The 25,780-nt window shown below is 44.0% G+C and overlaps 1 protein-coding gene across 3 annotated transcripts in view; it reads right to left on the minus strand.

Moving 5' to 3' along the window:
* SLC25A42 (solute carrier family 25 member 42) overlaps nucleotides 1–25,780 on the minus strand; it is a 90,484-nt gene that overhangs the window by 21,398 nt on the left and 43,306 nt on the right. Inside the window, exon 3 of one of the 3 annotated variants that reach the window (XM_040417419.1) lies at nucleotides 12,377–12,491. The exons of 1 other annotated variant lie outside the window; for it this stretch is intronic. In XM_040417419.1, coding sequence (XP_040273353.1) covers nucleotides 12,377–12,491 — 115 coding nt within the window. Of the gene's footprint in view, nucleotides 1–7,722; nucleotides 7,773–12,376; nucleotides 12,492–25,780 lie in introns of those variants that run through there. One more of the 3 variants, XM_040417421.1, reaches the window with a different exon arrangement.

The following is a 25,780-nucleotide window of genomic DNA, read 5'->3' on the forward strand; positions in this document are numbered from 1 at the left end:
TATTATGTTGTACAGCCTTTCTGTGGGGTGTATTTCCCCTGCAACTGGCGCTACTATGTCAGCCCCAGTTACAGGAAAATCAATAGTGGAAAAAAAAAAAAAGTTAAGTTAAATGTCCCCCAGAGGTCTTGTATGACCTGATGGGGGTGACAAAGTGTAAAACAAAAAAATAAAAAAATAGTGTTTGGAAAAAATATAAATAAAAAAAAAGTTTAAAATTTTTTAAAATAAATTTCCTCTCAAATCAGTTATTCAAAAAATGCAAAAAAAACAAACAAAAAAAAAAACGGCTCTATAATAATATCATATGATCTACCCTATCAGGTGAACGCCGTAAAAAAAAAAAATAAACATTGCGCCAAAACAGTTTTTTTTGTGAGCTCCCATTCAGAGATGGCAGCTGCACGCTAATTGTGCAGCTGTCGAGGTGGGACCCGCTGTCAGTGACAGCAGGGCACCCCAGGGAGAAGGCAGGGACCGTTCCTGTATATACAGATTGCTGTATACACAGAGCTCAATGAGCGCTGTGTATACAGATCAAGAAGCGCTATCCCGCTTCCTGTCTCGGCCCGTTGGTCATGTGACCGCCAGGGCCAGGGGAGTGCAGGAGCTGTCGGGTCTTCCATAGACCACGATCAGCCCTGCACTGAGGCTGTACAGCGCTGTATTATGTTGTACAGCCTTTCTGTGGGGTGTATTTCCCCTGCAACTGGCGCTACTATGTCAGCCCCAGTTACAGGAAAATCAATAGTGGAAAAAAAAAAAAAGTTAAGTTAAATGTCCCCCAGAGGTCTTGTATGACCTGATGGGGGTGACAAAGTGTAAAACAAAAAAATAAAAAAATAGTGTTTGGAAAAAATATAAATAAAAAAAAAGTTTAAAATTTTTTAAAATAAATTTCCTCTCAAATCAGTTATTCAAAAAATGCAAAAAAAACAAACAAAAAAAAAAACGGCTCTATAATAATATCATATGATCTACCCTATCAGGTGAACGCCGTAAAAAAAAAAAATAAACATTGCGCCAAAACAGTTTTTTTTGTGAGCTCCCCTCCCAAAAAACATGTTAATCAATCAAAAAGTCATATGTACCCCAAAATGGTAGCAATAAAAACGTCACCTCATCCCGCAAAAAAGACCATAGCCAGAAAAATAAAAAAATATGGCTCTAAATATTCATCACATGATCCATCTCTTTTTCCATCACCATGGTAAAAGATCATGTGATGGATCATGTGATGACCGGAGTGACGTCACCACAGGTCCTGTTCCTGTAATGAATGCTCACCACAGGTCCTGTTCAACAAAGGAGACAGACGAGAAGCTGGGCAGCGCGATCAAGTGGACTAAGGTGAGTTAAATTATTATTATTATTTTTTTAACCCCTCCAGCACTATTGTACTATGTATTTTGTATTCAGAATGCTATTATTCTCCCTTATAACCATGTTATAAGGGGAAATAATAATGATCGGGTCTCCATCCCGATCGTCTCCTATTCACTTCTATGGGGCCTGCGTTGCGTGAAAAACGCAGATTATAGAGCATGCTGCGATTTTCACGCAACGCACAAGTGATGCATGAAAATCACCGCTCATGTGAACAGCCCCATAGAAATGAATGGGTCCAGATTCAGTGCTGGTGCAATGTGTTCACCTCCCGCATTGCACCCGCGCGGAATACTCGCCCGTGTGAACTCAGCCTTAGTCTCAGGAACTCTGGATTGGGATGTGAAATCAGTCCCTGATGAAAAAGGTTCTTCCTGGATGGAAGAGGCCAAGGATCCGAGATGGAGAGTTTCTTGAGAGAGGAAAACCAGCTTCTCGTCGGCCAAAATGGGGTTATTGGAATTATTGTTGTATTGTCTTGATGGAGGTTTTGAATCACTTTTGGAATGAGTGGAAGCGGTGGAAAGGCGTAACTGAGACCCCAGTCCCATGCTAAGGCAAATGCATCTAATGCCCAGGGATTGTCCCGGGGCTTTAGGGAGCAGAATCTTGCCACCTTCGTATTCTCCCTTGAAGCAAACATGTCCACTTCCGGAACGCTTCATTTGTCTACTACAGTCCTGATCAAAAGTTTAAGACAACTTGAAAAATGGCAAAAAATCATATTTAGCATGGCTGGATCTTAAAGTTCCAAGTAGAGCTTCAACATGCAAGAAGAAGAAATGGGAGTGAGAAAAAACATTTTTTGAACATTCAATTTAATGAAAACAACGAATAAACTGAAACAGGCTGTTTTTCAGCTGATCAAAAATTTAGGACCACACCTCCAAAAAAAAACTAACCCCCCCCCCCCCCCCAAAAAAAAACAAAACTGAAATCCAACTTCCAAACCTGAATTCAGTAATGAGTAGCTCCGCCGTTATTGTTTATCACTTCAAAAATTCGTTTCGGCATGCTTGATGCAAGCGTTTCCATGAGGTGAGTGGGAACATTTCTCCAAGTGGTGAAGACAGCCGCACGAAGGCCATCTACTGTCTGGAACTGCTGTCCATTTTTGTAAACTTCCCTTGCCATACATCCCCAAAGATTCTCAATTGGATTTAGATCAGGGGAACACGCAGGATGGGCCAAAAGAGTGATGTTATTCTCCTGGAAGAAATCCCTTGTCCTGCGGGCATTGTGTACTGTAGCGTTGTCCTGTTGAAAAACCCAGTCGTTACCACACAGACGAGGGCCCTCAGTCATGAGGAATGCTCTCTGCAACATCTGGACATAGCCAGCGGCCGTTTGACGCCTCTGCACTTCCTGAAGCTCAATTGTTCCACTGACACCCCAGACCATTATGGCGCCCCCTCCACTGTGGCGCGTAGAAAACATCTCAGGTGGGATCTGCTTGTCATGCCAGTAACATTGGAATCCATCAGGACCATCAAGGTTACATTTTTTCTCATCAGAGAATAAAACTTTCTTCCACCTTTGAATGTCCCATGTTTGGTGCTCTCTTGCAAAGTCCAAACGAGCAGTTCTGTGGCGTTCAAGGAGACAAGGTCTTTGAAGACGTTTTTTGTTTCTGAAGCCCTTCAGTCTCAGATGCCGTCTGATGGTTATGGGGCTGCAGTCAGCACTAGTAAGGGCCTTAATTTGGGTCGAGGATCGTCCAGTGTCTTGACGGACAGCCAATTGGATCCTCCGGCTCATTGCTGATGAAATTTTTTTTGCGTCTTCCACTTGACTTTTTTATTCCATAACCCTCAGGATCATTTAAGAAATTCCAAATTACTGTCTTACTGCGTCCCACCTCAGCAGCGATGGCGCGCTGTGAGAGACCCTGCTTATGCAGTTCAATAACCCGACCACGTTCAAAAAGGGAGAGTTTTTTTGCCTTTGCCATCACAGCGTGTGACTTCCTGACAGAAAATGACAATGAATCCACATCTTTGCACAGATTTGGCCTTTTAGAGGCATGTGGTCCTAAAATTTGGATCAGCTGAAAAAAAGCCTGTTTCAATTTAATCGTTATTTTCAATTAATTGAATGCTCAAAAAATGTTTTGTCTCACTCTCATTTCTTCTTGTTGCATGTTGAAGCTCTACTTGGAACCTTGTTAAGATCCAACAATGTAAAATATGATTTTTTGCCATTTCTCAAATGGTCTTAAACTTTTGATCAGGACTGTATTTGTCGACAACAATATGTTTCTCAGGGGTATATATTTCTGCAAACTTATAATTAAGTATTTATGGGCCTTAATTTATATAATTTATATAAATTAGAATCATTTTAGGGTGGGCATCTGGTATTTGCACAGATATGGCCTTTTAAAGGCATGTGGTCCTAAAATTTGGATCAGCTGAAAAACAGCCTGTTTCAGTTTAATCGTTATTTTCTATTAATTGAATTGTTATTCTTGTTGCATGTTGAAGCTCTACTTGGAACCTTGTTCCAACAATGTAAAATATGATTTTTTGCCATTTTTCAAGTGGTTTTAAACTTTTGATCAGGACTGTATCATTTGAAAGATTTCTGTATTTAGAGACCATTCTGTCTGGTCTAACTTCCCCCGACAGAGAGTCTGCCTCTAGATTCAGCGACCCCTTGAGATGAATCGCCGAAATGGATCTTACGCTTTGTTCTGCCCAGTTGAAGATCTTAGTGGATAAGGACAGGAGATTTTTCGACTTTATTCCTCACAGATTGGAGAAGTAGGCAATAGTGGTCGTATTGTCTGAAATAATTTTTAGGTGGGAACCCTGAAGATTTTCTTCCGCTATCTTTAGGTATTCCCATACTGCCTTCAGTTCTCTGAAATTTGATGACTGAGAGCTGATAGACTGGGGCCAGGAGCCCTGATAGTAATAATCTCCCACTTTCGCTCCCCATGCTGACTGACTTGCATCCGTCATGATTTGTACATAGGGAGTTCTCTTCTATACTACTCCCCTAGAGAGGTTCCTTGAGACTGTCCACCAACATAGTGATGTTTTTACCATGTGAGGAATGAACACTCTAATCTAGAGTAGAGTAATCTGTTGCCTGTTCCAAACTCTGATAATCCAAGTCTGAAGAGGTCGAAAATGCAGTTGACTCCAAGGTACTGAGGGTATGCATGATGTGAGTAGGCCCAGTAGACTCATTGCTTCCCTTATGGTGATCTTTTTCTTTTGAAACAGTCTGACTTTCTCTCGCAGTGATTTGATTTTGTCTTGGGGAAGAAAAGTGGATTAAATATGAGAGTCTAGAATCACCGCCAGGAAACATATTTTTGTTGACGGTTGTAGGTTTGATTTGTTGATGTTCACTATCCACCATAGTTTTCCCAGTGTTGACAGGAAGGTGTCTAAATCTGCTAATAGGTGGTCTGCAGTATTGCCAATTAGGAGAAAATCGGCTAAGTATGGGACTAAGATTAGTCCTCTTTCCCTCAAATATGCCACCATCTCGACTACGAGTTTGGTGAAAATCCTGGGAGCGGAGGAAATTCCAAATGGAAGGGCCGTGAATTGATAATGATGTATTAACCCTCTATGGTCTCTGATGGCGAACCGCAGGAATTTTTGGGAGTTGAGATGAATTGGAACATGGTAATAGGCGTCCTTCAAGTCCACCATGCCCATTAAGGAGTCTTTTACTAACAAGGGTATTATGGACCCTAGGAACTCCATCCTGAATTTTTGTTAAGATATGAATTTGTTCAGAGATTTTAGATTTATTATGGTTCGAAATGAGCCCTCTTTCTTTGTTACTAGGAATAGACTAGTCTTGCACTCCCTGCTCGATCTTGTTCTGAGCTGTCAGAGATCTGAGACGGGACACAAAGAACTTGTTTGGCGTCATTGTTGATCACTGGGTTTGTTCTGGGGGTTAAGGAGAAAACCCTTTCCTCTGCCCCCTTTGGGGTAGCTCCAGCGTCCTGATTTTCCCTTTCCTCTATACAATCTATCCTGGCCCGAGGAAGAGCGAAAGGGATATTTTTTTCTATATGGTAAGTCTTCGGGAAAACCTTTTTTCTTGTCTGAGGCTTTCTCCAAGATCCTATCTAGCACGGGCCCGAAAACATATTCCCCCGAAAAGGGAATGGAACACAGCTTCATCTTTGAAGTTTTGTCTCCTGACCAAGACTTCCTCCAAAGGACTCTGCGAGCCACTTTGGAGAGGCCCGCGTCTTTGGCTGAGAATCTTACCGACTCAGCAGAGGCATCCGCCAGGAAAGTCGTGGCTGATTTTAGCAAGGGGATAGAGTTTAGACTCTCCTCTCTAGGGGTATTATCCCTAATATGGTTTTCAAGTTCGTTTAGCCAAAGGAACATAGATCTAGCGACAGATGTTGCTGCGATATTTGATTTAAGGGTAAACATCGCTGCTTCCCATGATTTTCATAACAGACTGTCAAGCGTTCCTTTCCATGGGATCCTTTAACTGGGATGCGTCTTCAAAATGCAATGATGTCTTCTTATTGACCTTTGCCACTTGCACGTCTATTTTAGGGATCTCATTGAATATTTTAGATTCAGCCGGATCAAATAATAGACGGTTTTTGAAATCCTTCGACACACCCAGGCGTTTTCAGGGTCAGAACATTCCTCTAAAGTCTAAAACTATGTCTCTTATGTTCTCATTAATGGGGAATACTATTTTTTTTTTAAACCTTAGACCCCAAACATTTCCTCCTGGATGGAATGGGTTTTCTGCACCTCTTCCACCCCCATAGTGGCCCTCACCGCTTTTAATAGATCCGGCATTTTGTCCACAGCTAAATAGAATTTTCTATCGCCCTCAGAGAATTCCGTCTCTGAAGCAAGGTCCTCACCATCCCAATGCCTGGATGAGGAGGCATCCTCCCCCAAGTATTCGTAATCCGAGGAGGAGGGTGATCTTAATTTTTGTCGCTTAGGGGGAAGAGGTCCCCTAGGAGTCGTAGACAAATTAGATAAGGAGGATTTAACTTCTTCCTGTATCATAGCCCTAAATTTGTCCATTAGTGAGGGATGTTCCTCACAAACAATACTTGCAATACAGTCATTGCATAATCTTTTATGGTGGTTATCCAGTAGCCGTTTGTAACATGATATAAATTTTGACAGCTTCTTTGGATTCTTCTGCGCCTCCTTGGAGACCTATGAGGCGAGAACAGACCAAAGTCAGGATGAGGCCTGTATATCAACAGCGAGTGCCGGTCTTTTTCATTGATTATATATATATATATATATATATCTATCTCTATATATACACACACACACATACACACATGTGGTTAACCCTGGTGAAACACCTTTGTGTTTAGAAAAGGAGAGGGGGATCAATAATGGCTCCCTGACCTGACCATAGTGCACCCCGAACATAATGAGCGAAATCTCAAATTATTTCTCCCCACAGGGGAACTTACGGAGGGCAGCACTGGAGCATCCAGCTCCCGTGGAAACGTGGCTCTGGTCCCGACATGCTGCCACAATGTACCAGACCTCAGATCAGTGTGGCTCCTCTGCTTGATGCCGGCCAGAATGATGCACACCGCTCTAGTCACTTCCTGTATCCGCCGGAAGTGACGTATTTAGAAAGCGCCGAACGCAAAAACCCAGCTTACCCCACCAGGGGCAAGGCGGGAGACGTTGCCTCGGGAGCAGGCTCCAGATCAATTGGAGCGAGCCCTCCCCATCCCCCCCGCTCAGCATTAGTACGGGACCGCAGGATGACATGATCTACCCCATCATATGACATGATCTACCCCATCAAGTGAACGATGTAAAAAAAAAAAATATAGAACAATAGAAAAATTTGTGACTTCACCTCCCAAAAATTAGATAAAAAGCAATCAGAAAGCCAAATATGCCCCAAATTGGCGCCAATAAAAACCACAGCTTGTCTCGCACAAAATAAACCCTCACCTCATTCAACAAAAAATAAAGTTATTGCTCTTAAAAACCATGACAGAAAATTCCATGTTAGAAAATCCAGATGCCTCTCCTTCGATTCTGAGCCCGGGCGTATCCCCAAATAACAGTTTACGATCACAATTGGGGGTGTTACTGTATTCAGGAGAAAGTGGGTAGCAAATTGGGGGGGGGGGGTATTCTCCTGTTATCTTTTGTGAAAAAGAAAGTTTGGGCCTAAAGGACCATTTTATTGTTAAAAAAAAATATATATTTTTTTCATTTTCACACGCAAAAATTTAAAATTCTATGAAACAGTGAAGTGCTCGCTGCACCCCTTAAAAATTCCTTGGGTGGAGTAGCTTACAAAATGTGGTCACTTTTTTGGGGGTTTTCACTGTGGGGATACCTAAGGGTCTCTTCAAATGCAACATGGTGCCCAAAGACCATTCCAGCAAAATCTGCCCTCCAAATATTATATGGTGCTCCTTGCTTTCTGTGCCCTGTCGTGTGCCCAAGCAGCAGTATACGACCACATAGAATCAAGGTAATAAATATTGAGGTTTATTTTGTTGTTAACCCTTGATGTGTTCCAGGAAAAAAAAATGATTAAAATGGAAAATCTGCAAAAAAAGTGACATTTTGAAATGTAACCTCTATTTTGCTTTATCCATAGCTGCACCAATCTCCAGCAAGCACCCCAGCACCGCCATCTGTGCCCCAGCACCCCCCAGGTATTTAGGGAAAGGTTGGGTTAGGCAGGGATATTCAGGGAAAGTTAGTGAGAAAAAATAAATAAAAAATACACATTTTTCCCCCTTTTTTTTGTTAGTCTTTTTTTTTTTTTTTTTGGTCTGTTAGGTTTAGGGTGAGTTTGCGAACACCTGTGCCCCCACACACACGCACACTGAATAAAGATTTACACGCACACACACTCCCCTATGGCCTGCCGGATGTTCTCAGCCGAGGAGGCATACGCCCATCTTGCCTCAGAGTCCGAGAGTCCCAGTGAGGACGAAGATGACCCCACTTTCCTGTTGTCATCCGCGTCCTCCTCATCATCTAGCGATGATGATGACGCCGCCAGGCGGAGCAAGGGGACCGCCATGCTAGGGACCCTGTGGCCCACCCTAGTACGAGAAGCTCTGGGGCTCATACTAGTTTTCCAGCCCACCAGTTAAATCCACCGGAGCCCCCTGCCGGTGAACTTGTCTGGTGTACCCAAGAGCGATTTGAGCCCGTGATTCCTGATTTTGTAGGCCAACCAGGAATCCAGATTTCCACAGTAGGCTTCACTGAATATTACTATTTTAGTCTTTTTTTCAGTGACCACTTTGTAAATCTGATGGTGGAGCAGACGAACCTGTACGCTCAACACCCGGGCTCCTTTTTGGCTAGGCCCGGTGGCTGGACCCCAGTCAGTGCAGCCGAGATGAGGACGTTTTGGGGCCTCGTGCTGCACATGGGCATAGTCAAGAAACCTAGTATCAGGCATTACTGGAGTGGGGACGTCCTCTACCAGACCCCACTTTACAGTACAGCCATGACACGCTCCCGGTTTGAGGCTACCCGGAAATGCTTGCATTATTCAGATAATGCAGCATGTCCCCCCTGAGGTGATCCTGCCTATGACCGCCAGTACAAAATCAGGCCGGTAATCGATCACTTTGGGGTCAAATTTGTACAGAACTATATACCTGAGGGAGGTCGCGGTTGATGAGTCTCTCATTGCGTTCAAGGGGAGACTCATTTTCCGCCAGTATGTTCCCTCAATGCGGGCAAGGTATGGCGTGAAGCTGTACAAACTTTGTGAGAGTACCTCAGGGTACACTTACAAGTTTCGTGTACAAGGAGCGAGATTCCCGTATTCAACCCCCAGAATGTCCCCCCACTCTGGGTGTTAGCGAGAAACTTGTGTAGGACCTTATGCACCCACTGCTAGATAAGGGTTACCACCTGTACGTGGATAACTTTTATACTAGTATCCCCTTGTTCCAGTCCCTCGCCGCCAGATCCACGTCCGCTTGTGGGACCGTGTGCAGAAAAATCAACGTGGCCTCCCTGCCCACCCCCTCCAGGTACCTATCCCCAGGGGTGAGACCTGTGCCCTTACCACTGGAAACCTGTTGCTGGTCAGATATAAGGACAAGAGGGATGTCCTTGTACTGTCCACAATTCATGGTAACAGCATCACCCCTGTCCCTGTGCGAGGTACCGCGGCAACGGTCCTCAAGCCCGATTGTATCGCCGACTACAATCGGTATATGGGAGGAGTTGATCTCTCTGATCAAGTCCTCAAGCCATATAACGCCATGCCCAAAACCCGGGCATGGTACAAAAAAGTTTCGGTCTACTTGGTGCAGGTTGCCTTGTACAACTCTTTTGTGCTGTCCCGGAGCGCTGGCAACAAAGGGACATTCCTTCAGTTCTATGAGGCAGTCATCCATGACCTGATCTTTTCTGACCAGGAAAGAGCAGGCCGGAGTACCTCGGGAACTGGAGGCGCCCGGATCGTCCCTGACCAACACTTTCCAGGTGTGGTCCCCTATACTGGAAAGAAGGGACGGACCCAAAAAAGGTGCAGAGTGTGTCACAGGAGGGGGATACGGAAGGACACCACTACTCAGTGTGACACGTGCCCCGATCATCCGGGCCTCTGCATTGACGGTTGCTTCAGGGAGTACCACACTTCCATCGAGTACTAAATTTATATCCCAAATTAGCCAATGACAATCGGATAAAAAACTGGTTCTCAGTAGAATTTAAAAAAAAATAATTTAAAAATATTATTTTCTAAAACTAAAATAAATAAAAAAGTAGACCTATTAGGTATCGCCGCGTCCGTAAGAATCTGCTCTATAAAAATACCCCCCCAACCCCTCAGATGAACACAGTAAAAAATAAAAACGGTGCCAAAAAAGCAATTTTTGGGCAAATTTTCCATGTTAATCAGTTTTTTTCCCAATAACAAAGCAAGGGTTAACAGCCAAATAAAACTTTATATTTATTACCCTCATACTGCAGTTTACAGAAACACCGCATATGTGGTTGTAAACTGCTGTATGACCAAACGGCAGGGCGCAGAAGGAAAGGAATGCCGTATGGTTTCTGGAAGGCAGATTTTGATGGCCTTTTTTTTTTTTTTGCACCATGTCCCATTTGAAGCCCCCCGATGCACCCCTAGAGTAAAAACTCCAAAAAAGCGACCCCTCAAGGTATTCAAAACTGATTTTACAAACGTCGTTAACCCTTTAGGTGTTCCACAAGAGTTATTGGCAAATGGAGATGAAATTTCAGAATTTCTATTTCTGGTAACCTTGCCTCACAAAAAATAGATAAACCAAAAATCATATGTACCCTAATAATAGTCCTACAAAACTGCCACCTTATCCCGTAGTTTCAGAAAAATTTCAAGATTTGCTTCTAAACTTCTAAGCCTTGTAACATCCCCAAAATATAAAATATCATTCCCAAAATGATCCAAACATGAAGTAGACATATGGGGAATGTAAAGTAATAACTATTTTTGGAGGTATTACTATGTATTATAGAAGTAGAGAATTTGAAAATTTTTGGTAAATTTGGTATTTTTTATAAATAAAAATACATTTTTTTGACTTCATTAGGTGTCATGAAGTACAATATGTGACGAAAAAACTATCTCAGAATGGCCTGGATAAGTCAAAGCGTTTTAAAGTTATCAGCACTTACAGTGACACTGGTCAGATTTGCAAAAAATGGCCTGGTCCTTAAGGTGAAATAAGGCTGTGTCCTAAAGGGGTTAAAAAAGTTGACTTCTGAAATTTTTAAGAAAATTTTCCAAAATTGCTTCTAAAATTCTAAACCTTCTAGCGTCCTAAAAACATAAAATTACATTACTAAAATGATGCCAACATAAAAGTAGACATATGGGAAATGTTAATAAATATTTTATGAGGCATCACTATCTGTCTTAAAGGTAGAGAGAATCAAATTTAGAAAACAGTGAATTTTTTCACATTCTCGTTAACTTTTGGATTTTTTTTATAAATAAATAAAGGTAAAACATTTTGACTCAAATTTACCATTAACATGAAGTACAATGTGTGACGAGAAAACAATCTCTGAATGGCTTGGATAAGTAAAAGCGTTCCAAAGTTATTACCACATAAAATGACATGTCAGATTTGCAAAATTAGGCCTGGTCAGGAAGGGTGTAAATGGCACGGTCTGGAAGTGGTTAACATTTATGTTTAAATACCAAAATGGCTTTGCTTATTCAATTCTAGCAGCAGTTCTTAAAGGGAACCTGTCACCTGAATTTTAGGTATTGAGCTGAGGACATGGGCTGCTAGATCGCCGCTAGCACATCCGCAATATCTATTCCCCATAGCTCTCTGTGCTTTTATGGTGTCAAAAAAACTATTATATATATATATATATATATATATATGTAAATGAGGCTACTAACGTTTCCGGAGCCCAGCCACGCCCACTGTGAAGGAGCCCAGCACCACCCCGCATACTCCGAATCTCCTCCTTGCTCCCCAACATCACAAAGCTAGAGCGCCGTAATCTCACGATGCGTGAGCTAGCGCATGCGCAGTGTTGGTATAGTGTTCCTTCCCTGTGCTGGCATCAGCCTCAGGGAACGAACTGTGCATGCACTAGCTCGCGCATCGCGAGATTACGGCGCTCTAGCTTTGTGACGTCGGGGAGCAAGGAGGAGATTCGGAGCGGTGCTGGGCTCCTTCACAGTGGGCGTGGCTGGGCTCGGGAAACGTTAGTAGCCTCATTTACACATACATACATATATATATATAAAATTGTTTTTTTGACACCATAAAAGTACAGAGAGCTATGGGGACTGGATATTGCGGATGTGCTGGCGGCGATCTAGCAGCCCATGTCCTCAGCTCTATACCCAAAATGCAGGTGACAGGTTCCCTTTAACGATTTTAGCACAATTTTAGACCAATCTAGCATATGAAAATGTTGCTTTAAAATAAGCTTTAAATACAGTATGCAGGGAAGATCTTTGGTTGTAAATGTACCATACTAGCCAGGGGACTTGCAACATTTACCTTGGAAGATGATTTTGGTTCGATCCAGTGGGGCAACCGCAGTCTTGGCAACAGCACCCGCCAAAGCTCCAGACATTAAGGAGTTAAGGACTACTTTACCATTTTTGTTTTCTTTCTATAAAGTAAAGAAAAACTGTATGTTATAATGTCAATGTGCAACCCAAAAAGACGTACTGTAGTAGCACCAGTAAGAGATGAAAGTACTGGATCTTTTATTCATACCACATGTTTTGCTCTATCCATAGCCATCATCAGCAGTGATGGACAGTTCGCATTGTTCGCCAACGAACACATGCAGGCTGCCATCTTTTCTCACAAGTCCGGCGATGCACAGGTAAGTCCTTACCCGTGCCTGTGCCGGTCTGAAATCAAATGCGGTCACCGGGAGCAGGCAGTTCCGAGAACAGCCGCCGGGGACCTTCATCGGGCTGTTCTCAGAACTGCCTGCTCCCGGTGACCGCATTTGATTTCAGACCGGCTCACGGCAAAGGCACAGGTAAGGGCTTACCTGTGCATCGCCAGACTTGTGAGAAAAGATGGCAAACAATGCGAACTGGCCATCACTGATCATCAGGTTAATACAAAATCTCAATGAACAATCATGGGACATATACAATCAGGTCCATAAATATTGGGACATCGACAATTCTAACATTTTTGGCTCTATACACCACCACAATGGATTTGAAATGAAAGAAACAAGATGTGCTTTAACAGCAGACTGCCAGCTTTAATTTGAGGGTATTTACATCCAAATCAGGTGAACGGTGTAGGAATTACAACAGTTTGCATATGTGCCTCCCACTTGTTAGGGGAACAAAAGTAAAAGTAATGGGACAATTGGCATCTCAGCTGTTCCGTGGCCAGGTGTGTGTTATTCCCTCATTGTCCCAATTACAATGAGCAGATAAAAGGTCCAAAGGTCATTTCCAGTCTGCTATTTGCATTTGGAATCTATTGCTGTCAACTCTCAAGATGAGATCCAAAGAGCTGTCACTATCAGTGAAGCAAGCCATCATTAGGCTGAAAAAACAAAACAAACCCATCAGAGAGATAGCAAAAAACATTAGGCATGGCCAAAACATCTGTTTGGAACATTCTTAAAAAGAAGGAACGCACCGGTGAGCTCAGCAACACCAAAAGACCCGGAAGACCACGGAAAATAACTGTGGTGGATGACCGAAGAAATCTTTCCCTGGTAAAGAAAACACCCTTCACAACAGTTGGCCAGATCAAGAACACTCTCCAGGAGGTAGGTGTATGTGTGTCAAAGTCAACCATCAAGAGAAGACTTTACCAGAGTGAATACAGAGGGTTCACCACAAGATGTAAACCATTGGTGAGCCTCAAGAACAGGAAGGCCAGATTAGAGTTTGCCAAACGACATCTAAAAAAGCCTTCACAGTTCTGGAACAACATCCTATGGACATTTTTTATTTTTTTTGGCTCCTTAACCGCCTCCAGACCGCTTAACGCAGGATTGCGTTTCGGCGGCGGTCGATTTGTTCCTCCTTCACGCTTCGGGGCGTGATCTCGCGAGACGCGAGATTTCCTGTGAAGGCGCGCACACAGGAGCGCGCGTTCACAGGATCAGGAGGTAAACGAGTGGATGTACAGCCTGCCAGCGTTGATCATTCGCTGGCAGGCTGTAGATGCGATTTTTTTAACCCCTGAAAGGTATATCAGACGCTGTTTTGTTAACAGCGTCTGATATACCTGCTACCTGGTCCTCTGGTCGTCCCTTTTGCTTGGATCGACCACCAGAGGACACAGGCAGCTCTGTAAGTAGCACCAATCACCACACTACACTACACCCCCCCCCTGTCACTTATTAACCCCTGATCACCCCCCTGTCATTGATCACCCCCCTGTAAGGCTCCATTCAGACGTCCGTATGTGTTTTGCGGATACGGACGTCTGAATGGAGCCTTACAGGGGGGTGATCAATGACAGGGGGGGTGATCACTCCATATAGACTCCCTGATCACCCCCCTGTCATTGATCACTCCCCTGTAAGGCTCCATTCAGACGTCCGTATGTGTTTTGCGGATCCACGGATCCGCAAAACACATACGGACGTCTGAATGGAGTCTTACAGGGGGGTGATCAATGACAGAGGGGTGATCACCCCATATAGACTCCCTGATCACCCCCCTGTAAGGCTCCATTCAGACGTCTGTATGTGTTTTGCGGATCCACGGATCCGCAAAACACGCTATAAAGATCACTTTTGAGGGGAATGGCGAGTTCATAGAAGATTTTGGACAAGTTAGCGGAAATTGATTTTATTTTAGTTTTTTCTTACAAAGTCTCATATTCCACTAACTTGTGACAAAAAATAAAATCTCACATGAACTCACCATACCCCTCACGGAATCCAATTTTTTTTGACATTTATATTCCAGACTTCTTCTCACGCTTTAGGTCCCCTAAAATGCCAGGGCAGTATACATACCCCACATGTGACCCCATTTTGGAAAGAAGACACACCAAGGTATTTCGTGAGGTGCATGGCGAGTTCATGTAAAATTTTATTTTTTGTCACAAGTTACTGGAATATGAGACTTTGTAAGAGAAAGAAATATATATATCATTTTCCGCTAACTTGTGGCAAAAAATATATATTCTAGGAACTCGCCATGCCCCTCACGGAATACCTTGGGGTGTCTGCTTTCCAAAATGGGGTCACTTGTGGGGTATTTATACTGTCCTGGCATTTTAGGGGACCTAAAGTGTGAGAAGTAGTTTGTAATCCAAATTCGTAAAAAATGCCCTGTGAAATAGTAAAGATTCTCATTGGAATTTGGGCCCCTTTGCGCACTTAGGCTGCAAAAAAGTGTCACACATGTGGTATCGCCGTACTCAGGAGAAGTAGGGCAATGTGTTTTGAGGTGTATTTTTACATAAACCCATACTGTGTGAGATAAATATCTCTGTAAAAGACAACTTTTCCCATTTTTTTATACAAAGTTGTCATTTGACCAAGATATTTCTCTCGCCCAGCATGGGTATATGTAAAAATACACCCCAAAACACATTGCCCTACTTCTCCTGAATACGGCGATACCACATGTGACACTTTTTTGCAGCCTAGGTGCGTAAAGGGGCCGAAAGTCCAACGAGTACCTTTAGGCTTTACAGGGTTGCTCACAATTTAGCCCCGCCCAAAATGACAGAACAGTAAACACACCCCACAAATGACCCCATTTCGCAAAGTAGACACCCCAAGGTATTAGCTGAGGGGCATATTGAGTCCATGAAAAATGTAATTTTTTGTCACAAGTTAGCGGAAAGGAAGACTTTGTGAGAAAAAAATAAAAATAAAATCAATTTCCGCTAACTTGTGCCAAAAAAAAAATAAAAATAAAAAATTCTATGAACTCGCCATGCCCCTCACGGAATACCTTGGGGTGTCTTCTTTCCAAAATGGGGTCACATGTGGGGTATTTATACTGCCCTGGCATTTTAGGGGCCCTAAAGCGTGAGAAGAAGTCTGGAATCCAAATGCCTAAAAATGCCCTCCTAAAAGGTACTCATTGGAATTTGGGCCACTTTGCGCACCTAGGCTGCAAAAAAGTGTCACACATGTGGTATCGCCGTACTCAGGAGAAGTAGGGCAATGTGTTTTGCGGTGTATTTTTACATATACCCATACTGTGTGTGAGAAATATCTCTGTAAAATGACAACTTTGTATAAAAAAAAAATGGGAAAAGTTGTCTTTTACAGAGATATTTATCTCACCCAGCATGGGTATATGTAAAAATACACCTCAAAACACATTGCCCTACTTCTTCTGAGTACGGCGATACCACATGTGTGACACTTTTTTGCAGCCTAGGTGCGCAAAGGGGCCCAAATTCCAATGAGAATCTTTACGATTTCACAAGGCATTTTTTACGCATTTGGATTCCAAACTACTTCTCACGCTTTAAAGGGACACTGACAGGGCCAATAAGCATATTGAGGTATATATATATGGCAGTACAGGTCTTATAATGGGTATTACAATCATCTAAGTATCCCCCCTGTCCACCTTATACATACAGTAAACTTAAGTTTTATAACCTGCTCCAACGGTCTTCAATCTGCCCAAGGGGCGGCGTTTCACCTCTCTTGCGCCCAGCCAGCCTCCCCCAACTGCCGCTTTGAAGCGCCGCCCAGCTCATGAATATTCAGTTTGCTGGGCGGCTTCTGCGGTCCCCGCTCTGAAGCGCTGCGCTTAACAGTGCCCTGCGCATGCGCCGGATCTTGTGAAGTCGGGGACAGTAAGCGCCGCCCAGCGAAGTGAATATTGATGAGCTGGGCGGCGCTTACTGTACCGGACTTCACAAGATCCGGCGCATTCGCCGGGCACTGTTAAGCGCAGCGCTTCAGAGCGGGGACCGCAGAAGCCGCCCAGCAAACTGAATATTCATGAGCTGGGCGGCGCTTCAAAGCGGCAGTTGGGGGAGGCTGGCTGGGCGCAAGAGAGGTGAAACGCCGCCCCTTGGGCAGATTGAAGACCGTTGGAGCAGGTTATAAAACTTAAGTTTACTGTATGTATAAGGTGGACAGGGGGGATACTTAGATGATTGTAATACCCATTATAAGACCTGTACTGCCATATATATACCTCAATATGCTTATTGGCCCTGTCAGTGTCCCTTTAAGTCCCCTAAAATGCAAGGACAGTATAAATACCCCACAAGTGACCCCATTTTAGAAAGAAGACACCCCAAGGTATTCCGTGAGGGGAATGGTGAGTTCATGTAAAATTAAATTTTTTGTCACAAGTTAGTGGAATATGAGACTTTGTAAGAAAAAAAATATATATATAATTTTCCGCTAACTTGTGACAAAAAATTAAAAAAAAATCCATGAACTCACTATGCCCATCAGCGAATACCTAAGGGTGTCTACTTTCCGAAATGGGGTCATTTGTGGGGTGTTTCTACTGTCTGGGTATTGTAGAACCTCAGGAAACACGACAGGGGCTCAGAAAGTCAAAGTGAGTAAATTCACATTTTTGCACCATAGTTTGTAAACGCTATAACTTTTACCCAAACCAATAAATATACACTTATTGCAATTTTTTTTATCAAAGACATGTAGAACAATACATTTAGAGAAAAATTTATATAGAAATGTAGTTATATTTGAAAAAATTTACAACAGAAAGTGAAAAATGTCATTTTTTTGCCCAAATTTTGGTCAATTTCGATTAATATAAAAAAAAAGTAATGTCAGCAGCAATGAAATACCACCAAATGAAAGCTCTATTAGTGAGAAGAAAAGGAGGTAAAATTCATTTGGGTGGTAAGTTGTATGACCGAGCAATAAACCGTGAAAGTAGTGTAGTGCAGAATTGTAAAAAGTGGTCTGGTCATTAAGGGGGTTTAAGCTAGGGGAGCTGAGGTGGTTAAAATCCTCATGCTGCAATTTATCAATATATAGGGCTCTTACTCATTTTCGTTCAGTAGTTTCTTCAAAAAATTGACTTTTATAATATGTAAATTACCTCTCTACCAGCAAGTAGGACGGCTACTTGCTGGTAGCAGCCGCATCCTCCTTTCATAAAGACGCCCCCTCCTCATGTTGATTGACAGGGCCAGCGAACGCGCAAGTCCTCTGGCTGGCCCTGTCTGCGTTCAAAATCTCGCGCCTTCGCCGTAACGGTCTTTAGTCGGCGCAGGCGCACTGAGCGGAGGACGCTCGTTCGGCCGCTCCTTCCTCCATGCGCCTGCTCCGATGACGTCACATCTACACCCGAAGCAGGCGCACTGAGGAAGGAGCGACCGTTCTCTTATCAGTGCGCCTGCGCCGACTGAAGACCGGTACGGCGAAGGCGCGAGATTTAAAACGCAGACAGGGCCAGCCAGAGGACGAGCGTGTTCGCTGGCCCTGTCAATCAACACGAGGAGGGCGCGTCATTATGAAAGGCGGATGCGGCTGCTACCAGCAAGTAGCCGCCCTACTTGCTGGTAGAGAGGTAATTTACATATGATAAAAGTCAATTTTTTGAAGAAACTACTGAACGAAAAGGAGTAAAAGCCCTATATATTGATAAATCGCAGCATAAGGATTTTAAGGAGCCAAAAAAATAATAATATGACTTTAGGGGGGTGACAGAAGCCCTTTAACAAGAGGCACATATGCAAACTGTTGTAATTCCTACACCGTTCACCTGATTTGGATGTAAATACCCTCAAATTAAAGCTGACAGTCTGCAGTTAAAGCACATCTTGTTCGTTTAATTTCAAATCCATTGTGGTGGTGTATCGAGCCAAAAATGTTAGAATTGTGTCGATGTCCCAATATTTATGGACCTGACTGTATAATGTTTATATAGAATTTTTTTTGTCTAGGTACTATAATACCCATAGGTCTCATAAGTGTGCTAGATAAGATCAATTTGCAGGATAACAAGCTGAACTGGATGGACAGATGTCTTTTTTCGGCCTTATAAACTATGTTACTATATGTCTCCCCCTTCGTATTTGGGACTTCTACTGGCTGATTGTTTAAAGGGGTTGTGCAGTGTCATAATACTGATGACCTGGCCTTAGGATAGGTCATCAATATCAGACTGGTGGGGGTCCGATTCCCGGCACCACCGCCAATCAGCTGAATTGGAAGTTGGGATTACACTGCACAGCCGCTACAATCTAGATGTTGTGCAGGTAACCAATGGAGAGGATGCAGCAGGCCTCCTCAAAAAAGTTGGACATCCACTGATCTTATATTGATGACTAGGGATGAGAGAATCGACTTCGGATGTTTCATCCGAAGTCAATTCGCATAAAACTTCGTTAGAATACTGTACGGAGCGAGCGCTTCGTACTGTATTAGAATGTATTGGCTTTAATGAGCCGAAATTATTACTTCAAGAAGTCTTGCGAGACTTTGAGTAATAACTTCAAAAATGAATTTCTACTGTAAAAAATCCTTTTACCGAACTCGGGTTCAGTTCCAAGTGGTATCTTCAGTATCTTCTAAAGTCCTGCTAGATACTTACGCTCCTTGAAATCAGACCAGGACCAAAAATACGTTTGTGTGCATGAGGCCTTAAATGGAGTCTGTCACCAGGAAATTTACTGTTAAACTAGACACACAGGCCTCATGCACACAACCATATTTTGCAGTCTGCAAAACACGTATGACGACCGTGTAAAGTCTGTGTTGCATAGTTTTTTTTGTTACGGACCCATTAACTTCAATGGGTCCATGGACTGCATTTTGTGGCCAAGAATAAGACATGTTCAATACAGACGTCATCCATATTCCATATTTTGCGGACTGCAAAACACAAACTGTGGTGTGCATGAGGCTTCACTTAGTGATCCTTTGCTTCATTCTAGTACTTTTAATCCATATGTAAATGATCAATTAAAGAGATATTCTGGCTGTAGCATATCCCATCCACAGAATAGGGGAAAATTATTAGATCGGTGGGGGTCCTACCACTGAACCTGCCAGTTCATTTTGAGATGTCCCTGTGGGGTACTGGGGGTCGCTGTTTTAGTGATCAGTTAGAGAACCAGCAGAAGGACACCCACCAATCTAATAGTTATCTGCTATCCTGTGGAGGAGCCTGGCACTGACAATCACAGAGGAGAGAGAGAGAGGATTCCACAGTATGCAGTTTTGACCCCTCAAAACTGCACTATAAAGGGGACAGGGAGAGAGAGGCATATATACCTCATGTGATAATCATACTTGACAAAAAAAATGGCACGTGCCAAAAGGTGGCCCCTTAGTGTCCAATCAGGAGACCGCTAGAGATGTCACTCAGAGCAGAGGAAATGGTCACAAAGCGTCTAGAGCACAGAATGGACCACTTCCTGGGCACCTGTGCTCGTGGCACCGAGGGGTTTAAAACTTAAATTTGTCTGTCATGCAACCTGCATAACCATCCCATCAGGTATGTATGCACTGCTCTATCCCATCACCTTTATAGTTTTGTCAGCAGTGTTGAGGGGTGACAAATGCTTGTACTTAGGGCTGCAACGAGTACTCGACTAAATCAACACAAAAAAATCCTCAATGCAAATTTTTTGCATCGAGGACTCGTTTGTGTCACGTGACCACGGAGTGGGAGTGAAGCGCTTGCTATAACTCCCGCTGCACTAGGAATACTCGCCTTTCCAGCAGGGGGCCTCCGGACACTTCGCAGCACGTCCATGGTCTAGCGCTGCACTGACCTGACGGGCTGTGTGACTGACGTCATGCGCAGAGCAGCGCAAAATGATGGAGTGTCGGCGGCGCACCTGCTGGAAAGGCAAGTTGGTGCGACTAAGGCCGGGCGCCCAGAGTGCACAGTGTCATAGCAACCAATGACGCTGTGCACTCCAGATGTCAGGAGGAGCAGGGAGGGGGGGAGCTGCTGGCACAAGGGGGGAGAGCTGCCGGCACAAGGGAGGTAGAGCTGATGGCACAAGAAGTGGGGGGGAGGGAGATGCTGCCACAAGAAGGAGAGCTGCTGGCACAAGGGGAGAGAGCAGCTGGCACAAGGGGGGGGGGGAGAGCTGATGCCACAAGGGGGGGGGGGAGAGCTGATGGCACAAGGGGGGGGGGGGGAGAGCTGATGGCACTGGGGTGGGGAAGAGCTGATGGCACTGGGGTGGGTTAGAGCTGATGGCACTGGGGTGGGGAAGAGCTGATGGCACTGGGGTGGGGAAGAGCTGATGGCACTGGGGTGGGGAAGAGCTGATGGCACTGGGGTGGGGAAGAGCTGATGGCACTGGGGTGGGGAAGAGCTGATGGCACTGGGGTGGGGAAGAGCTGATGGCACTGGGGTGGGGAAGAGCTGATGGCACTGGGGTGGGGAAGAGCTGATGGCACTGGGGTGGGGAAGAGCTGATGGCACTGGGGTGGGGAAGAGCTGATGGCACTGGGGTGGGGAAGAGCTGATGGCACTGGGGTGGGGAAGAGCTGATGGCACTGGGGTGGGGAAGAGCTGATGGCACTGGGGTGGGGAAGAGCTGATGGCACTGGGGTGGGGGAGAGCTGATGGCACTGGGATGGGGGAGAGCTAATGGCACTGGGGTGGGGGAGAGCTGATGGCACTGGGGTGGGGGAGAGCTGATGGCACTGGGGTGGGGGGAGAGCTGATGGCACTGGGGTGGGGGAGAGCTGATGGCACTGGGGTGGGGGAGAGCTGATGGCACTGGGGGATAGTGGAGCTGATGGCACGGGGGGGACTGATGCACTTGGGCTGATCGCACAGGGGGAAACGAAGGGTGCTGGGGACTGATGATAGGGGTCTGATGAGTTTTTATAAAGGAAAACAGTCTATTAATTCATTTTTTCTTATTAGAGTACTCAAATAATCGTAAAAATAATCGATAGAATACTCTATTTCTAAAATAATCGTTTACTGCAGTCCTACTTGTACTCAGCTATTTCAGGTAGTCCCATAGAGTTGATGGAGTGGCCACAGTTATGCATGTCCCCACTCCATTTAAACATAGGAAAAAGGGCCAACATGCCTAGTGATTAGCAGAAGTTGTATCTGCGCTGATCAGACACTTATACCCTATCCTTTGGATAAAGGACAAGTTGTTGTAACAGGACAACCTATTTTAAAGGCTCATCAAGTTAAGGCTGTATTAGCTCTGCAGATAAAGCAGATGATTGTCAGGATGGAAGCGTTTCTTTCTGGAAATCGCTTGGTCACTAGCGGAGGAGACCGCTCCTATAACATGCAGCAATCTCCTCCACAGTCTGGGGAGGAGCCATCACTATGCCATCGCTTATCCCCACACTGACTAGTTGTTTGCCGACAGCATATCTTGATTAGACAGATCTACCGCAGGCAAACTATTATTTTTAATCCTGTTGAAAGATTTGGATTGCGTTTGCTCTTTCATCTGGTAATCGGCAGTAGTATTACACCCTGTTCCAATTTACTATGCAAATGATATTTTTTTCATTTACCTAAATAATTGATGTAAATAACAGTCAGCATAATTCTCATGTTATCAACTATTAGGCTAGGTTCACACCTGAGCGTTTTACAGCGCGTTCCTACTCGCTGTAAAACTCAACAGGCAAAAACCAATGATCCCCTATGGGCATGGTTCTCACCTGAGCGTTTTACAGCGCGTAGGAATGCGCTCTAAAACGCCCTACGCCCCAAGAAGTACAGGAGCTTCTTTGGGGCGTATGGTCGCGCGTTCCCGCACATAGACTTCCGGGAACGCACGACAATGGGCGTTTGCTTGTTTCCCTCCTGCGTACGTAAACGCCCGATAATATCGCGCATACAGAGCGCATTCAAAGTACGCTCAGGTGTGAAACCACCGTTAAGAGTACAATTCAAATTTTATTGAACAAACCTCCTAATGAGAACAGTATTTTTTTTAAATATAAAAAACTTACAATGCACTGTTCCAAATTATTACGCACAGTAAGTTTCAAAACATTTTATAGGTTGTAAAGAACTGGAAATTGACATTTGTTGCATTTGCAGCATATTTACTGAAATCAAAACCTATTTCAATCAAACTTTTAACAACATTTTAACTTTTTAAACATTTTAACAGGTCACGTTACATTTTAACATAGGACCCCTTATTTGATAGCAGCTTCACAAGTCTTGCATCCATTGAACTTGTGAGTTTTTGAACAGTTTCTGCTTGAATTTGTTTGCAAGATGTCAGAATAGCCTCCCAGAGCTGCTGTTTGGATGTAAACTGGCTCCCACCCTCATAGATCTTTTGCTTGAGGATGCTCCAAAGGTTCTCTATAGGATTGAGGTCAGGAGAGGATGGTGGCCACACCATGACTTTCTCTCCTTTTATCCCCATAGCAGCCATTGATGCAGAGGTATTCTTTGCAGCATGAGATGGTGCATTGTCATGCATGCAGATGATTTTATTACGGAAAGCATAGTTCTTCCTTCTGTACCAGGGAAGATAGTGGTCAATCAGAAACTCCACATATTTTGCAGAGGTCATCTTTACACCTTAGGGGAGCCTAAAGTGGCCGACCAGCTCTCTTCCCAAGATTCCGGCCCAAAACATGACTCGCAGCCTTGTTGGAACAGGGTGGCTGTTCTCCAACCATCCACTACTCCATCCATCTGGACCATCCAGGGTTGCACGGCACTCATCAGTGAACAGGACTGTTTGAAAATTAGTCTTCATGTATTTTTCTGCCCAATGCAGCAGTTTCTGCTTGTGAGCATTGGTTAGTGGTGGCCGAATAGAAGGTTTATGCACAGTTGCAAGCCTCTGGAGGACTCTACACCTTGATGTCCACCAGCAGCTTCAAATATCTGTTTGCTGCTATGTAATGGTATTTTAGCAGCTGCTCTCTTGATCCGATGCATGGACCTGGCAGAAATCTTCCTCAATGTGCCTTTATCTGCACAAACCCATCTGTGCTCTGAATCAGCCACAAATCTCTTAATAGTGCGATGATCACGCTTAAGTTTTCGTGAAATATCTAATGTTTTCATACCTCGCCCAAGGCATTAAACTATTTCACTCTTTTCGGCAGCAGAGAGATCCTTTTTCTTCCTTATATTGCTTGAAAATGGTGCTCTACTTAATAATGTGGAACACCCTCTTTTAGTAGTTTTTCCTTAAATTGGGCTCACCTGCCAATCTAATTACCACAGGTGTCCGATATTGTTTTTAGTGATCAAAAGAGCCCTGAGACATCCAGGAGTTAAACTGAAAAACAAAATATTTAATCTTTGTGACACTTAAATAGAATTTGCATGATAATTTGGAACAGGGTGTACACTGCCAGATAATCGCTAATGAGCATTACTACGAAAATTCGTTAGCAATGATCTGGCAGACTAATACACCCTTTAAAAGCAAACCAAAGAACCCTATTATTTGCTTTCATTTATCTTACTTTATCTTACTGTAACAGTCAAATGTGGAGATCTCGCCCTGCCTTTGCCCTGAGGAACTAAAACCTCCTCCCATGTATGCCTGAATTATTCATTCTCATGTGAGGTAATATAGTTCTGGAACTGACAGATATATTAAGTCATACCTGCTGAATAAAAAATAAACTAACTCTGCATACAGACTCAAAAGAGTACTTACCCAGAGTGGGTGCTGACCACAATCTACATTTTGTTGTTAGTCAGGATCGTGAAAGCTACAGACTGCAAGTCATACAGCCAGATCTGCACAACACTGAGCTGATCCAGCAGTGTCAACTGTAAGACACATAAAGGGTCCATTCACACGTCCACAAGTGTTTAGCGGTCCGCAAAACACGGACACCGGTGGACTGCACATGTCAGGCACTTTAAATAGAAATGCCTTTTCTTGTCCATGTCTGCGGACAAGAAAAGGACACGTTCTATTTGTGTGCTGTCCGCATCTTTTCTGGCCCCATTGAAAAATTTATGGGTCCGCACCCGTTCCGCAAAATTGTGTAACGAATGCGGACCCATTCATGCGGACGTGTGAATGGACCCTAAAGAGAACCCGTCACCAAGAAACTCATTCCCAATAATTGTCTGCTCATCAGAGGATGTGAGAGTTTCATTTACATGTAGCAATCACCTCCACTGTATGTGGACGATGGATCACAGCTCGCCACAGATAATCATTGATTCTGGACAGAAGATCGCTGTTTAGTCAGCACAATCTGCTGCCCTGAAATTATGTCTTAGGTGACGGCATCATCCATGTTTTAATCCCATGAACGAGGGTGATGATCGGCGACACCTTTACACAGGGTAATTATTGGGTACAAGTGTTCCTAGGAATTCTCTTTCCCAATAACTGCCCTACTATCAATAACTGATCAGACGTTCCCCGTGTACAACTGAACTCAGAAAGAACAGATGTTTAAAGGGAGTCTGTCACCTCATTTTCACCAATATAACTAAGGCTACTTTCACACCTGCGTTTAGGTCGGATCCGTCTGGTGTCTGCACAGACGGATCCGCTCCTATAATGCAAACGTTTATATCCGTTCAGAACGGATCCGTTTGCATTACCATGAACAAAAAAAATAAAATAATAATTTATTTTTTTTTTTTTGTTCATGATAATGCAAACGGATCCGTTTTGACTTTACATTGAAAGTCAATGGGAGACTGATCCGTTTGAAAATTGAGCCATACTGTGTCAACTTCAAACGGATCCGTCCCCATTGACTTACATTGTAAGTCTGGACGGATCCGTTTGCCTCCGCACGGCCAGGCGGACACCTGAACGCTGCAAGCTGCGTTCAGGTGTCCGCCTGCTGAGCGGAGGACAAACGGAGCCAGACTGATGCATTCTGAGCGGATACGCATCCATTCAGAATGCATTAGGGCTGGACGGATCCGTTCGGGGCCGCTTGTGAGCCCCTTCAAACGGAACTCACAAGCGGAGCCCCGAACGCTAGTGTGAAAGTAGCCTAACAGCACTGCCCCACAGAAGATTGCAAATACATTTCAAATATAC

The sequence above is a fragment of the Bufo bufo genome, chromosome 2 (genome assembly GCF_905171765.1).
Source record: "Bufo bufo chromosome 2, aBufBuf1.1, whole genome shotgun sequence".
Lineage (NCBI taxonomy): Eukaryota > Metazoa > Chordata > Amphibia > Anura > Bufonidae > Bufo > Bufo bufo.